At 46.5% G+C, this 17,834-nt stretch overlaps 1 protein-coding gene across 1 annotated transcript in view; it reads left to right on the forward strand.

The window, feature by feature from the left end:
- Nucleotides 1–4,143: 4,143 nt before the first annotated feature.
- Nucleotides 4,144–17,834, forward strand: part of LOC306924294 (uncharacterized protein) — a 31,961-nt gene continuing 18,270 nt past the window's right edge. The window contains exons 1-6 of the mRNA XM_079502763.1: nucleotides 4,144–4,218; nucleotides 4,862–5,031; nucleotides 6,563–6,700; nucleotides 7,857–7,999; nucleotides 8,671–8,893; nucleotides 17,620–17,725. Of these exons, the coding sequence (XP_079358889.1) occupies nucleotides 4,878–5,031; nucleotides 6,563–6,700; nucleotides 7,857–7,999; nucleotides 8,671–8,893; nucleotides 17,620–17,725 (764 nt within the window). The 5' untranslated portion in view covers nucleotides 4,144–4,218; nucleotides 4,862–4,877. The remainder of the gene's footprint in view (nucleotides 4,219–4,861; nucleotides 5,032–6,562; nucleotides 6,701–7,856; nucleotides 8,000–8,670; nucleotides 8,894–17,619; nucleotides 17,726–17,834) is intronic.

Here is a 17,834-nt window from a genome sequence, read left to right on the forward strand (position 1 = left end):
GTTTTATTCATTCACCCATTAAGGACTGAGGACGATTCTACAAATGCCTTCCAAATCCCACAGTTTTCTGAAAAACCTCATGTTTCTATGACCAGTGGTGCTCAACCTTTTTCATGTCAAGGACCCCAGAAATTATATGAAATTGGCCGCCAACCCTCATCTGAAAATATATTGTTCCAGGGACCTCCCCCCAGAAGCAAAGATTTGAGTTAAAAACGTTCACTCTGAAAGAATTTATATATTCAAAGATTTGCGCCACATTTTCAAGAGCTTTCAAAAATAGCAGATCTACAAGCTCGTGGCGCGGAGCTTGTAGATCTTCTATTTTTCAATAGCTAAAGTATAACATAATGCATTAAAACACCAAAAGGGGTTCCCGCCCTGAATGGGTTAAAAAAACAAGTTTTATTCTCTCTTTTTTTAATTTTGTTCGTCTCACAAACGACTTTCACATGATTCCTGAGATCATGGCTTGCCACGGACATACGAGTGTACCTCCAAAATACATTTCACGTTCTGTCCATAGGGGGCACCACAAACACACAAGGTTTCACTGTATGTGGTAGAAATACTCCCCCCCCCCCCCCCCCCCCCCCCCCAATATGCATATGCAAAATGCCCCGAGGCGGATGTAGCAGAGCGCAGTGGTATATTAGTATCGCAACGCAAGGCTACTGGCTATAGGCAACCCAGCCTGGCGGAGATATTCAGTGGTATATTAGTATCGCAACGCAAGGCTACTGGCTATAGGCAACCCAGCCTGGCGGAGATATTCAGTGGTATATTAGTATCGCAACGCAAGGCTACTGGCTATAGGCAACCCAGCCTGGCGGAGATATTCAGTGGTATATTAGTATCGCAACGCAAGGCTACTGGCTATAGGCAACCCAGCCTGGCGGAGATATTCAGTGGTATATTAGTATCGCAACGCAAGGCTACTGGCTATAGGCAACCCAGCCTGGCGGAGATATTCAGTGGTATATTAGTATCGCAACGCAAGGCTACTGGCTATAGGCAACCCAGCCTGGCGGAGATATTCACTCGCTTTTCTACTTGTTCAGTATTGCTGCTTCAGAGGTTGAGGAGCCAAAACCAAATGTTTTTTAGTACCCTCATACTTGCATAATAAGATGCACTGTAACAATAAAACATATTGATTGTTGAATTTTTTTTTCTTCCTTTTTTATATTAAGAAAATAAATATAAAAGATTTTGTAACCCATTTTTCACCCAGTGCCAATTGCCTATAATCCTGGGCGGTTTATACTCTCCCTCTCCCAACCTGGGGAGAGCCCCGGACTGAGCTCATGCTTCTATGACGAACGAGTCCAAGCCGCTTCTTTTCACCTGGGACGTAACGCGTGGAAGGAACACGTTATTCCAACCAGTTCCTTTCCCCTCCATGAGGCGCCCTCGGCTGACCAGGGGGGCCCTTTCCCCTCCATGAGGCGCCCTCGGCTGACCAGGGGGGCCCAGTTCCTTTCCCCTCCATGAGGCGCCCTCGGCTGACCAGGGGGGCCCAGTTCCTTTCCCCTCCATGAGGCGCCCTCGGCTGACCAGGGGGGCCCAGTTCCTTTCCCCTCCATGAGGCGCCCTCGGCTGACCAGGGGGGCCCAGTTCCTTTCCCCTCCATGAGGCGCCCTCGGCTGACCAGGGGGGCCCTCACAGTTCCAACCAGTTCCTTTCCCCTCCATGAGACGCCCTCAAACTGTTGTGTTTGTTCAATTGATTATTGCCACAGACTGACAGACAAACAGAGCTTTACTGGAATACTCTTGTTTGTTTAGCCACTCAAAACATTAGCCACTTCACATCAAAACATATGAATTGATTCTTATGGAACCAAATTTAACAATTATTATGTTTATGTGATTTTCATAATGTTGTAGGCCTACTAAGTTCCGACTAGTCAAATTTAAATTGTAAATTGTTTTAACCTGCCACACATGCCATGTCGGGAGCCACGGTGTTGTCGGGCTAATACCTGTCAGACTGTTAGAATGTCTAACAGTAACAAACGTACATGTGAAACGACCCTTAGCCAGTCCAAAGTGCTGACGTCGTAATGTTTGTCAACCATCCATCAGTCATATGAGGCAATGCGTGTGTTGTGTTCCATCTAGTCACTGTGTGTGCTGGAGAGACTCCACAACAACACACTGCTGTCACTCACTGGACTGGACATTCATTTACATTTGGTGTTTAATGCAGAAAGAAACCATGCAGGTGAAAGCATACGGCGGTCTGCTTTTCATCCTCTGTGTATGGATGCAACCTGGGAACCTAGTGAGAGCACAAGGTAAGAGCATTCTGTTCACAATATCTTTACTGTTAACTTTGTCGCTGATGTGGGTTGGAAACCATTTAGGTGTGTTTTGATTTTGACAGCAAATGTTGATAATAGTCATAGTATTTTGAATAAAATTCCATTTTTATTGTAGTCATATTTGAATCATCTGAAATGTTTTAGTTTGAGTCTAGTCTAGTCGACAAAAAGATTATTTTGGCGTGGCCTTTTTACACTTGTTTGCATGCTGAAAATAGCCGATCTACAAGCCCCAACATTTAATCTAGTTTTAATTTGTTTTAAAACGAAACTGTCAATATATTTAGTCTTTAGTTTTAATCATCAAAGGTGTTTTTATTTCGTTTTTATCTCATTTATGTAGATGAAAAAGGTCATAGTTTTAGTTGACACACACTGGTCCAAACCTGCTGCTTTTTTGGAAATGGAGCCTGAGTTCCAATGGATCCAAATGCAGTTATTATTTATTCACAACAAGCCAGACACACGTAGACACTTTATGCCTGGCTTTGCTATTTTGTGCATGTCGGACAAACCTTTCAAAATCTTTCAAAAATAGCATCGTCATTAAGGTTGAAGTATAGGGGATTATTTTAAGAAAGAAAATGCAAACAAAAAAATAATATATGGAGATACATTTTCTGGCCGGGCCCCGGCAGTGACGATCTGTTTGTTTTTGAAGACCATTTGTCAGCCTTCTGATTGGTCCCTGACTGACTAACCAGCATGCTGTCAGCCTTCTGATTGGTCCCTGACTGACTAACCAGCAGGCTCTTTCTGCCTTGTTCCTCCCTGGTTCTGCCCTGGTTCCACCTTGTTTATATTTGCCAAAGTGTCATTTTTGGAAAAAAATACATAAAACAAACATGATATGCCCATGCAGTCGCCATGCTGCAACTGTGGTGTTCCTTTTTACTGACACCAAGTTTAAAATAAGAATTGAATTCACAGAATATCAATACGAAGCCTATGCTATTGTCTCTGTACAGTGTCTGATGATGTCAGGTTGGTGGGAGGATCTAGTCACTGTACTGGTAAACTGGACGTGAAACACCAGGATGATTGGAGACCAGCGGCTGATTTTCTGTCTAACTGGAACCTGAATTCATCATCTGTAGTGTGTAAACAGCTGGGCTGTGGCTCTGCTGTTTACACAACACGGAGCCATGATGCACATCAATCTGTATGGTGGATTACATCGTCCTGTGTTGGATCTGAGTCTTCACTGAGCAAGTGTGTAAACATGCAGTCCGCTAGTTCTAGCGACAGACTGGAGGTGATCTGTTCAGGTAACAAACAATATCTTCAACAATGACACAAATCTATACCGTCTCTTATTTTGTCTGTTTGTCTTTCTGCCTGCCTGCCTGCCTGCCTGCCTGCCTGCCTGCCTGCCTGCCTGCCTGCCTGTCTGTCTGTCTGTCTGTCTGTCTGTCTGCCTGCCTGCCTGCCTGCCTGCCTGCCTGCCTGCCTGTCTGTCTGTCTGTCTGTCTGTCTGCCTGTCTGTCTGCCTGCCTGCCTGTCTGTCTATGTGTCTATGTGTATTTGCAGACAGTTACCCTTTAAACACGCACGCACGCACGCACGCACGCACGCACGCACGCACGCACGCACGCACACACACACACACACACACACACACACACACACACACACACAGAGAGAGATATCCTGCTCTATAGCTCTGCCTCTCATGTTATGTCTCCATCTTGTTCAGCCATGTTCTCCCAGTGTGGCAGACCTCAGCCTCGTGATAGGACGAAGATCATCAAAGGCAGTCCGTCTCGTCCTGGGGATCATCCATGGCAGGTGTCCTTTCAGAGCAGAGCCACCGGCTCCTCTGAGCAGTTCAAGCATAAATGTGGAGGCGTCCTCATTGAATCCTGTTGGGTCCTCACTGCTGCACACTGCATGTAAGGTGCACTGAATTTATAATGGATGGCAATATTATGCAATGAGAGAAAATGAACACCCTGCCTCTGGATTATTTTAAACACATTTCCTGAAGCCATAATGAAATTAAGCCCTGGCCCATGGCCAGGCCCCTCAAACTAAACATTTAAAGTATGAGGTATAAAGTACAGCAACCTTGTGTTCATACAACAGAAAGACTGGGTATTGGGTAAGACTGACGTTATGTATCTTTCAGGACCTTTCACTGCTTCGTCTCAACCATTACTCCATGGCTCTGGTCTCAGCCACCGCGATGTATTTTTTGACATTCCGTTTTTCTCCAAAGTTGATTGTTGCCACTACTGCAGCCATAAACTACACAGGTTCATCCCAATGTTCTGGGCATCTTTGTAAAGTTAGTGTTAGTTAAAAGCAGGTAAAAGTGTAACGTTTGAGCAGACTAACATCAGTCACTCTACCAGTCACTGTAGTAGAAGAGGTGCGGGTTTACACCGCAGCTATGTCGGCTCCACCTACAGGAAATACGTTTGCTGCGACCATGAGACCCGTTTCTGAATTTGTCTATACACAGGTATCGGATTTGAAAGAAGAATGACTTTTATGTTAATGTCCTTTTTTTTCTTTATTTTTTTTCTTTTCCAGTAGCCCCAACAGGTCCATGGACATGCAGGTGGTCTTGGGGGGAGTGTACCTTACGAAAAATGAACTCTTAATTGACCAGGTCATCCCTGTGGGGAGAGCCATCGTTCACCAGGATTACAGGCAAACAAACTTCTCTGATGGTAGCTTCTCCGCTTCTCATAGTGACATCGGTGAGGCCATGAATTGACATGACATGATAAAAATGTCCCCTTTATTTATAGAGCACATTTAAAACCAGGTGTTCTTTAAAACCAAGTGCTGTACACTCAGTAACGCACACAGACAGACAGACAGACAGACAGACAGACAGACAGACAGACAGACAGACAGACAGACACTGTCATATCAGCTTGATGAAGCCGATCCCTCCCCTCCCCTGGGCTGGAGCGCTGCACTCAGCCTCTCTGCCTCTGTCTCTCCTCGGAAAGGTGTCTACTAGAGCTCTTCATGGGTCCAAAAAAATGGTCGCAAAATAAGGAAACAAAACCCGGATGGACCCGTGACAGTTTGGTCCATGATCCGATAATTTCAGAGATTCAGAGAGACCTGACAACTAAGTAATCAATGATTATACGCTGGTGTTTTCAATTCAAATCAGCCTGGCAGGCAGTGGCAGCTGGCTTTCCTTGCAGTATGGTAGCCTACGCTAACCATGCATTACGTAGCTCAAATTGTATTTATTTTTTGCGCTGCACGGCTACAGTAAACTGATCCTAAACCAGCCTAAAACAGTTTAAACGGCACTCCATTGCGTTTCTCTTTCGTACCTGAGGGATTTCCAGGGGGTCCCCAGCTAAATGATAGTTTGTCTCTCAGAGTTAAATTAACATTGATTTTACAATATAAATTGGGGGTCCCAGAGATAGAAATGCCATTAAACGGGGGTCTGGGCATATATTTTCTAGTGGGGGTCTAATGAGTGTAAATTTGTGTAAATTTACGTACAGACTAGAGATACGTGTACAGAGATATGTGAACGCACATACATGTCCAATTGTCCATGTGCAACTTTCAAATGATTGTTAATTTAAATAATTCAACTGTATGGCCCCTATGGGACTTAATCTGCCAGCTACGTACATATTCGTACCTAAAGCTTTATATCAAATATGGAGCGGTTTAGCTGGAAATCAGCTTTTAACATTGGCCCGGTTGCTAGGCAAGTTGGCCTCATAACTCTGAATCTAAGTTCGCTGTCCATGGCATTCCTGATCCATCGAAGGTTCGGATGTCATTTGTGATTTTCTACCGCATCGCTCCCGACATGTTAATGTTTCTGGCGAAGGTATAAACAGCGTGAGCTAATAGCTGATCGTTACAATGAAGGTCTGCCTGTAACGTGGAAATTAATCTACCCCAAAACATTATTCTCTGGCATACTGGTGCAGTACTATCTGTCGCCACTTGGTGGCAGACAAAGAGGTATTACTGTAATGATTTCATAAATTACATGTAAGGTATGTTAGTCATATATCAATATATGTAGGCCTGGCATACTATAGTTTGTAAGGTTTTCAATGTAGCCTACTTTTTTTTGGCCGGACTGATCTCCTCCTATAGGCATCACACTGTTTCTATGCATTTGCATGTATTACATTGTGTTTACCTTGCCTACTGTAAATCTCTCTGGATTAAGAGTCTGCTAAATGCTTAAACTGTACATTGTTGTCAGATATGCTAATGCACCATTCTGTGTGTCAGCTTTACTTCAGCTGAATGTCACCCACCCTGAAAGTCAACTCTGTGCCATGGAAACCCACTATGTTAAAACTGCCTGTCTGCCAGAGCAACCATTCGATGATGAGAAGGAGTGTGTGGTCTCTGGATGGGGCAAAACTGGTATGTATCTGCTGTATATTACGACTGATCTGAATAATACCATAGTCTATGGTATGACTTTATGGAGGATGACGAGGTTATGTCTAGACAGAGGAGAATGCTCTATGTACAAGTGAACATGTTGGTTCGGAAATTTCACCACTGTACTACTGATGTTAAGGTAAACCTGTTTATAGCTTACTCCACCCCTCCCTATACTTCCCCACTGTGGGTGAAGTATAAGAGGGAGAGCTTACGCAAGCTGCAAGTAGCCTACAATGACTGTTTTAGGATTCTGTTAACACACCGAACGCCCGGGGGTATTTAGGACCATTAAATCAGAGCGCCCAGCGAATTTCAGCAACGGAGCACATTTAGTGACGCACCAGGCGCCATCTTGGATGTACCTGAAGTAGCAACGTGTAGCCAAAACACCCCCGAGGCGATCGACAACAACAGGAGGTATGATAAATTCTAACGCAACTAGCGACGGGACCACAATGGGCCGTCAAAAACATAATCTTTTCTTAGAATTGGACGGAATGATTTGAGATCAAGAGTTATTCGATCTCATCCGCTAAAATGGGAGGGAACATTTTGGATCGGTTTTGATATCAATAAATCTCCGTCCTTTTACTAATCTCCGTCCTGAGCGCTGAGGTGTTAAAGAAACCCAGGAGCACTAGAGCCAGCGAGCTCTTTTGTACTTTGGGTCTCACCACCTTCATGGCTGAGTCGAGGAACCCGACCTACAAATTCATGTGCAGACTGGATCGCTCATTGAATGGATTAATTGGACAGACACTGGCCGTAGTTCTGTCAGGTATACATCTACGATCAGAGGACACTGGCATGAGTGCCTCTCTTAGATTAGTAACCTAATGGTTACTAATGGGAAAGTGATTGTTAACATTTATAAGCCTATTAAAGGCGCAAGCCTATTAAAGGAGCAAGGCGCGAGGCCCTGTTCGCACTACCTAAAAAGCGGCCCTGCCTATACGGTCAGTGTATAACACTAATTTCTGGCTAAAGAACAGGTTCCTGGCTCATCTATTCCCCTCTATGCTGTATTCTATTCCTTTGCCCGTGTAAACAAATAAGATGTACTCTAGGTAACATATTGCAGGCACGTGTCAAGTTTTCCTCTCTTTTGCCTCTCTGTGTTCTTGAATCTCAGAGAGTAGAAAAAAATCAAGCAGACTGTTGGACGCCAAGGTTCCGTTGATCTCTGAGCAACGCTGCAAGGATGCCTATGAAGACCGACTGGATCTGAACATGATGTGTGCAGGATACATGGAGGGAGGGAGCGACGCCTGCCAAGTGAGTGTGTGTGTGTGTGTGTGTGTGTGTGTGTGTGTGTGTGTGTGTGTGTGTGTGTGTGTGTGTGTGTGTGTGTGTGTGTGTGTGTGCGTGCCACATCATGCCACAACCATACAGTATGCTGAAATGCTTTTTGTTTTAATGTTTAATTGCATTACATTCTAAACTACTGGCAGTGAGTAGCCTATAGCCTTATTTCATGGCTGTCAACAACAGGCCTTATGTTGGGTACATTTGGTCTTTATGTAGGTCGTGTTCAGAAATAGCGCACTGAGCGCACTGTGCAATGCAAACTAATAGGCGAGTGCGCTCCTGGTGCGCATTTCCGAACGCACCCAGAGCGTCGCAGTCCCACCCCCTTTCATGACGACGTCAGGCCCAGGAAATAATTCCCAATGCATTTTTCCCATAGACATTTCAAAACGTATTTATTTAAAGACCTTATAAGTGTCGTACAAACCCAACTCGAATTGTGACAAATCATGACAACAAACACAATATTTTGGACCAAACAACTCGAGTTGGCTTTGTAAGAGGCTTAAAAGGTCTTTAAATAAATACTTTTTGAAAAGTCTATGAGGAAAATGAACGGGGAATCATTTCTTGGGCCCTGGTAGGGGGCGGGACTGCGACGCTCTATAATGACTGTATTAAACGGGTTGTCTTTACAGGGTGATTCAGGTGGACCTCTGATGTGTGAACAGGGTGGAATCCACTACCTGGCTGGTTTGGTGAGCTGGGGGCCTCGGTGTGACATGAGCAACGCGCCCGGTGTCTACACCAACGTCTACAGATTTCTGGACTGGATTAAGAGAGATCATGAGGATTATGATTACACTAAAGATGATGATTACACCTCTATTGGGGTAGATTGGGGCAGGTTCCAGATCAAAGGTACTGTATACTATAGCAGTGCAGGTTCCCAAACCTTTTCGTGTCAAGGACCCGTCCCATGTATTAGGCCACGGACCCCCCATTTGAAAACATATGCCTGCAGTGACCCCGTGACCCCGTGACCCCAATAAGGGAGGATTTTTACGGCTCTAGCAGTGATTCCGAAACATGTTCATTTCATGGACCCCCAAATTATTTCACACGCATTATGCCCCCGATTTAATGGCATTTCTATCTCTGGTACCCCAATTTATATCGTAAAACCACTGTTAATTTAACTCAGAGAGTGTACAAATGGAACCAAATGGACCTGTTAGGGTCCATTTGGTTCCATTTGTACACTCTCTGAGTTACAGACCCATAAGAGTACATTTGGTTCCTTATATCTCAAATTGAGCTAGGTACCCTGGAACAGGGACAAATTACCCATTGGGCCAGTGGGGCCGTGGCCCAGGGGCCCTTGGCTCTCAGGGGCCCTTCGGGGAAATTGGACCGTGAGGTACTAGGTTTGACGCCCTGAAAAGGCCCTTCATTGGCTGTTCATTTTGTTAAACTTAGGTCAAAAAGATGATAAAAACACGGAAAAACACGAAAATGTCACACGCACGCGCGCTAAGGGGGCCCTGCAAATATTACCGGCCCAGGGGCCCTCGTAGGGGTTAATCCGTCCCTGCCCTGGAACTCCCTCAAGTACACCTAGGGGTCCCCGGACCCCACTTTGGGAACCCGTGCTGTATAGAGACTGGACTGCTGTACTAGACGCCTGAGGGCGAGAAGCGACCTCGCCCTTTATCCGCCTCGTTGACGGCAGACTGCTGGGCGAACGCTGGAGCTTTGGCATGGGGGGGTCAGATCAACATATGGAATGAATTCTGTACTGGCCATATATGGAGCGTGTCTTGAGTGTGTGCAGGGTTTGATGAGGTCAGATCAACATATGGAATGTCAGAACAGGGCAGCTCCATATATAGAGATCTAAGGGTGGTAGCGGGGACATTCTCTTGAGTGTACAGGGTTTGATGAGGGCCCAGGTATAGAGATCTAAGGGTGGTAGCGGGGACATTCTCTTGAGTGTACAGGGTTTGATGAGGGCCCAGGTATAGAGATCTAAGGGTGGTAGCGGGGACATTCTCTTGAGTGTACAGGGTTTGATGAGGGCCCAGGTATAGAGATCTAAGGGTGGTAGCGGGGACATTCTCTTGAGTGTACAGGGTTTGATGAGGGCCCATGTATAGAGATCTAAGGGTGGTAGCGGGGACATTCTCTTGAGTGTACAGGGTTTGATGAGGGCCCATGTATAGAGATCTAAGGGTGGTAGCGGGGACATTCTCTTGAGTGTACAGGGTTTGATGAGGGCCCATGTATAGGGCCTTAATGGCCTGTTGAGAACGCCGGCTGCCGGGTGCGGCTGCACGAATAACTTTGGGGCAGGCCCGTCTAGAGTTTAAATGGACAGGTATCAGTCAACAGGCCCGTCTATTTTAAACAGACTTATAGCTTGTTATGTAGACAGCTCTAGAATTGCACTTTATGTAGTCATAGCACTTTATAGTACACATGTATAATATATTATATAGTATAGTATGTATAGTTTACATAGATACTCCACTGTTACGTTCTTAGTTTACGCATGATTCATGATAACTACTTTTTATACATGTGATGTATGCCATGCTTTTTGTTATTGCTTAATGTAAGTCGCTCTGGATTAAGAGCGTCTGCTAAATGCCTAAATTGTAAATTGTAAATTGTCTAGAGTTTAAATGGACAGGTATCAGTCAACAGGCCCGTCTAGAGTTTAAATGGACAGGTATCAGTCAACAGGCCCGTCTCGACTTTAAATGGACAGGTATCAGTCAACAGGCCCGTCTAGAGTTTAAATGGACGGGTATCAGTCAACAGGCCCGTCTAGAGTTTGAATGGACAGGTATCAGTCAACAGGCCCGTCTAGAGTTTAAATGGACGGGTATCAGTCAACAGGCCCGTCTAGAGTTTGAATGGACAGGTATCAGTCAACAGGCCCGTCTAGAGTTTAAATGGACGGGTATCAGTCAACAGGCCCGTCTAGAGTTTAAATGGACAGGTATCAGTCAACAGGCCCGTCTAGAGTTTAAATGGACAGGTATCAGTCAACAGGCCCGTCTCGAGTTTAAATGGACAGGTATCAGTCAACAGGCCCGTATAGAGTTCAACTGTAAGAGATTTCACTACACAGGACTGAATGAATGCACTGGCTTTTATTACGAGAAGGGGATTACATTGAGAATGAATGAATGGAACATGATAAAGTCAAGAATGAATGCATTCGTATTGGCATGACGTTAGGTAAGTTGGCGCGGGCCCCAGCAGAGGCTCTGATCGGGAGCCTCGAATCGGATCCTGCCTGATGGAAGGCAGGGGCTCCGGACCCGCCCCCGTGGGGTCATCCTGGTGGTGCCTGCTGCTGGGCGGTGTCGGGGAGGTGGCGGGTTGACCTGAACGGAAGGCATAAGTGAGACAAGGGAGTAGGAGGCACCCTTTTAAGGGGCCCAGACGTGAGATGCACTGATCTGGTTGGAGCAGGGCAGAGGGTCGAATAGGGGAACTGAGTTGGGTGGTGGCTGTTCGTTCCACCTCTCAGTTGAACTTTCGTTTATAACTTACACTTCAACTGTAAGAGATTTCACTACACAGGACTGAATGAATGCACTGGCTTTTATTACGAGAAGGGGATTACATTGAGAATGAATGAATGGAACATGATAAAGTCAAGAATGAATGCATTCGTATTGGCATGACGTTAGGTAAGTTGGCGCGGGCCCCAGCAGAGGCTCTGATCGGGAGCCTCGAATCGGATCCTGCCTGATGGAAGGCAGGGGCTCCGGACCCGCCCCAAAGGAAGGAGTAAAATGAATGTTTTACCTGGAAGGAACTATACAAACGACGTTGGTGAGATTCCCTCGACGAGACGGTGCCTTCGGCGAGAAGGGATCCATGGGAGAGTGAGGAAGGCCCCGCTCATAGGAGCCTCACGCTAGATGACTCGCGGGAGTTGGCTTGGAGGGGATGAAGCTGACGCTGCCAGTATGGGAGCCCTGGCGGAAGGGGCTCGTGGGAGAACGATTAGTAGGCATGGTTGGTAGGCGAATAAGCCCGATGGTTAGCGAGCCTCTGGATGGCTAGCCGGACATCGTTTGCCGGCAGAGTCTATTGGAATGAGAGTAAAGTTGATTAGCATGGCATGAATGAAACGTGAATGGGATGATTATTTCGCGGGGCAGGCGTCCTCACGATAGAGGCATCCTCACGATAGAGGATTTGATTATTTCACGAGGCATCCTCCCGACGGAGGATTTCGGAATGGTGGCTGATTGTGGCAAGATGAGATGAATATTCGCCGGCGTCCTCACGATAGAGGATTTCGATATGGTGGCGTGAATGAGGTGCGTGGAACGTGCTGAGAATGATAATTACGTGGTATTTGAGAATTTGGCAAATGGCTGGCGGATTGTGTTTACCGGGAGAATCTATTAGGTGAGAAAGAGAGGATACTCATTTCTTGGGGCATCCTGCGAGGATGAGGTGGTGGAAGGAAGCATGAATGTTAGACATGAGCACGTTGCCTGCTGGAGAGTGAGACCTCTCGACGGAGGTTTCCGAGTGATGGTGAGACGGGACGATGGAGTGACGTGGATGTGAAGCCGCTGAGGTCAGCGGGTAGATGCGACTGTAGCGACGGGTCGATGCGAAGTTAGTAGATATAGCACCTTGATGAAGATCCATTGCGGAATCTTAACATGGAGGCATCTTTACAGTGGAGGTATGAAAGATCCGGGGGGATGAATTCTGCGAGCCTGGAGAACGCTGGGGTGAGAGAAAGACTGGACTTTGCGAGAAACTCTTAACGAGGTGTGAGCGGGGATATGTTAAATGAATGAGTAGGAACCCGGCCACCTATGGAGACCACCAGTAGTTGTAGCGAGTACTGTGAAGCGCAGCGGTTGACGGGGGACCGTGAGATTAGGTTGAGCCATTTAGTAATGGAGACTGGAGATGCGTTTTACGAATAGAGAGATGAGCATGGAACGTGGGGACGGAATTAATTGAGGTCGAAGGAGATCAGTCTGCTCTGCAGATGGACCCTGCGAGACCTGGGGATCAGGTTTGTTTGACGAATACGGGGCAGACCGAGGGGAATGGTTTAACGACGTTAGGTTTCTTGGGTTATGACTAACGCAGCGGACATTGAAATCAATATTATTAATAATATTATGACCGACTGGCGGGAAACTATTCCGCTTGGAAAATTCCCCCCCAAAACCTGAAGTGGGAGCTTGCTGCGTTTTTTGGAGCGTTGTAACGATAGCCTGAGCTCTCTGAGCAACGGAACTGCGAATAAGTTATGGCTTATGAGCGAGTGGTTTGAGTGCAAACTGAATGCCGCTGATCTTAGGGGAGCGGGACACCTGTGGCTGCTTGGTGAAGAGACATCAACGTCGAGCTGGTTCTTACTAGGGAAATGAGTACCTGATGTCGTAGATTGAAATACCAGTTGTGATGGCAGATTACGATTAGACGTTGTGTGGATGGCTGCCTATGTGTTTAGAAATTACAGTGCAGTTAGGACGTTACGGTGCATGGCTGCCTATGTGTTTAGGAATTACGGTGCAGTTAGGACGTTACGGTGCGTGGCTGCCTATGTGTTTAGGAATTACAGTGCAGTTAGGACGTTACGGTGCGTGGCTGCCTATGTGTTTAGGAATTACAGTGCAGTTAGGACGTTACGGTGCGAGGCTGCCTATGTGTTTAGGAATTACAGTTCAGTTCGGACGTTACGGTGCGTGGCTTCCTATGTGTTTAGGAATTACAGTGCAGTTAGGACGTTACGGTGCGAGGCTGCCTATGTGTTTAGGAATTACAGTGCAGTTAGGACGTTACGGTGCGTGGCTGCCTATGTGTTTAGGAATTACAGTTCAGTTAGGACGTTACGGTGCGTGGCTGCCTATGTGTTTAGGAATTACGGTGCAGTTAGGACGTTACGGTGCGAGGCTGCCGAGTTTAGCTGATGCAGTGCATGGCTGCCGATGAGTTTAGCTGATGCAGTGCGTGGCTGCCGATGAGTTTAGCTGATGCGGTGCGTGGCCGCCGATGAGTTTAGCTGATGCAGTGCGTGGCTGCCGATGAGTTTAGCTGATGCAGTGCGTGGCTGCCGATGAGTTTAGCTGATGCAGTGCGTGGCTGCCGATGAGTTTAGCTGATGCAGTGCGTGGCTGCCGATGAGTTTAGCTGTTGCAGTGCGTGGCTGCCGATGGGATTAGCTATTGCGGTGGATGGCTGACGAGGAGTTTAGCTCGGTGGGGTCCGTGTTGAAGAAGACCGGTAGACGAATGAGGCCTGGCTGAGAACCTGACCTTCCCGGCATGCGTGAACGGTACTCTTATCCCAGATGATCGCCAAGCAGGTAGCTGGACATGGAGGAGCACAAAGCATGGAATTAGTGTGGTCGGACCGTCATAGCAGTTGAAGTGTGAGTAGAATTATTAAGACTTAATTGACACTGGAGCAGGAGAAGCAATGAAGTTGACGGGGTGAGTATGGTCATCGAGGTCGTGTTGTTAGCGCGTATGGACGGAGTAGTGTTGACTGAAGCAGTGGTAGCGTTGCGTTTGGAGTTAACGTGACCATCGTGTTGAAAGCGGAGGAGCGGTTGAAGAGGATGAAGGATCGTGTTTCATGCTGCGGTTTAGTCATGTCGTGACCATTGTGAAATGACTGAATGTGTAGCATTAACTGAAGCTGGAGTCTGACGGACACATGAATTAGGCAAATCGAATTTCGCAGTTGAAAGTGTAAGCATGACGAAGTCCTAAATGTGCGATTATGGAGACAGCGGGAAGCCGCTCCACGCACTAGCCGATTCCTGCGCAAACGCAATGTGGATAATCACACCCGTGTGAAGTGAGGGGCGCTGATGTATGGAAAGCTAACTCATGTTGACTAAGTGATGAAATGGTGATGTGAAACGAACGGTGCCGACATGAACATTAAATGCAATTACTGATGAGGAGACGATATGGCGTAATGGACAATATGGCATGCATTTTCCCTTCATTTTCGATTGTCAACGACTGACCTTATAATAAGCTGCGGAACTGGCTAGTGATTGGAGAGTGAGGCCTAAAGACGTAGAAGGAGTTGAGTAAAGTCCTTCGCCAGCGGAAGCACCAGTTCTTAACTAACTAAAGCTAACCAGACATGATGGAGAACCTATGCTGAAATAATCAGACGAGCTGCGAAGCAATGTTCTGAGGTGTAGTGAGGCTACGAGCACGCTTAGACCCTCAGACACCAGTTACTGTACTTGGAGCATTCTTTCTTGCTCCTTTCTTGGCCACTACAGACGTCGAAATGGGAGAGCTACGAGCTCACAACGTGAGGATCTAACGTCAATCAGGGTTTGTCATATATGCAATATGTGTAGCTGCACCTTTAAGAGAACTGTGTTGCTATGGCTACGATGCTGCCGTAAAGCACATCGTCTAGTGTTGATGTTTTGAATGTGACCAACGTGTGTTGTGATGGACAACCGGTGCATGCTGCTGCCTGCTGTGATGTTTACGTGCCTAAAGTTTAGTGAACTGCTACTTGGATTATACACATGCGTGGACAATGGGACTTCTAGAACTGTTACAAGTGACCGAAGCACTTGGCGGACGCATCGCTTCGGAAAATGGCTAAGTTTAATACCCCGGACAGTTTGCATTCTACCGTCCAAAGAATGGGAAGACTGGAAGCGGCGTATCCAGCCGTATCGTCTGGCGACGAAACTAGCGGAGGATGGGCGAGGTTCAGGTCAGTTCCCCGATATAGTTTGGGAGTCGCTGCGCTAGAAGCGTACGGTAGCGACGAGCGGTAGACGAGAGGGCTAATGGTAGCTGTTGGATAATGTTTGGTAGCAGGTAGCTGCGGCATATGGCTAGTGAAAGCAGTATGAGCTGCTGGAAATGTTTGAAAAGCATGTGGTTGCAACCTAAGCTAATGAAGCGGAATGTTTGGTAGAACGAAGCGCCCCCACTAGCGGAATGATTGAAGCATGAATCTGAAACACTAGCAGATTACCATGGCATGAATTAATTGGAGCAAAGTGTTAGCGATGGGGAAAATAGGACGGTATTACGTCCGCGGATGAGGCAGCATCGGAACGGAATCGAAGTTAGGCTGTTAGCAGTTACGTTTGCGTTGTGAGTTGGACCATTCAAGTGAATAAATAGCAGTGCGAGCAAGTAGTGTAATACTGTATCTGATGGAGGCATGCAGGGCCTGGGACGCTGGCGAGGCACCCGTCGGTGTGTCCTAGGATGAAAGCTGCGGGACCAGGGCGGTGAGGGCGCCTGGTCGTGGAAGCAAGATGTTGTCTTCATGTTGAACTACGAAGTTGGTTGGAAAGAAACGAAGGATGATGATGGTGAGCTGAGATGAGCTCGCGTGTCTGTGTGTGACCTGAACGGAAGGCATAAGTGAGACAAGGGAGTAGGAGGCACCCTTTTAAGGGGCCCAGACGTGAGATGCACTGATCTGGTTGGAGCAGGGCAGAGGGTCGAATAGGGGAACTGAGTTGGGTGGTGGCTGTTCGTTCCACCTCTCAGTTGAACTTTCGTTTATAACTTACACTTTAAATGGACAGGTATCAGTCAACAGGCCCGTCTCGAGTTTAAATGGACAGGTATCAGTCAACAGGCCCGTCTCGAGTTTGAATGGACAGGTATCAGTCAACAGGCCCGTCTAGAGTTTGAATGGACAGGTATCAGTCAACAGGCCCGTCTAGAGTTTAAATGGACAGGTATCAGTCAAAAGGGAGACATCGAAGAGGAAAATAATGATAATAATACCGAAGTCCTGACCTCGTTCATGATATGATATATGTTATGATATGATATAGTAGTTTAACTTTATTGTCAGTGTGCACTGGAATTTGTCTTGCGAACCAGCAGCCTTGTATGCTTGCTTGCTTGCTTGCTTGATTGATTGATTGATTGATTGATTGAATTATTTATTAACAGTTTGCAGAATTACAGTACATTTCAAGCACAACTCAATACATATCGAATCTTGTGGACCACATACACACATTCATCACGTTCATCCCCTGGGTCGCGGAAATATGTTACTCTATGGAGAATAACATCGGTCATCTTAGAATCGTCTCAAAAATAAACACTGGAATTCGGTGGCTCTGAATCGTTTACGATAGTCACTCATTTTGATACAGGGTGTTTCTTTTTTAAATGTTTTTTTTTTGTGGCTTTCGCCTTTATTTTATTTTTTATGGACGGACACACAGTAGGCTGACAGGAAATGGGGAGAGAGATGGGGGGGAAGACATGCAGTAAAGGCCGTCGGGATCGGGTGTCGAACCCGCGGCACACTGCCAGACTGGATTGCCAGCCACTGAGCCATGGCCCAGGCCCGATACAGGGTGTTTCTGGTGAAAATGTAACTAATCATCATCATCATCATCATCATCATATTTAACCTTCTTCATCCTCTTTTAAATTATCTGAAACCCTTTACTTGTACTTCTTGTCGTAAAAAACGTTCTTCTTTCCTGCCTTGATCTCCTAATCCCCCCCGCTTCTTCCCTGTCTTGTTTTTCTTGGACAAAATGACAAATGAAATATTTGAAACAAACCTTAATTACACTGAATTGTCTTCACCTGCACTCACTCATACTTTGTTTTGGTTTGCAGTCAAATCATGTGGTCGCCCTGTTGACGTTCCGTTGGCAACGTTCCCTCTTACAGAAGGAGATGATTTTGTCATCGGGTCAGAAGTTCAGTACACATGCCAAGCAGGGTATGTATCACCTTTATACTGTTCTGATTCATATGGATATCTGGAGGCACTGTGGCACAGTTGGTAGTGCTGTCGCCTCACAGCTAGAAGGTCCTGGGTTCGATTCCCG

Source organism: Electrona antarctica (assembly GCF_951216825.1).
Source record: "Electrona antarctica genome assembly, chromosome: 6".
NCBI lineage: Eukaryota > Metazoa > Chordata > Actinopteri > Myctophiformes > Myctophidae > Electrona > Electrona antarctica.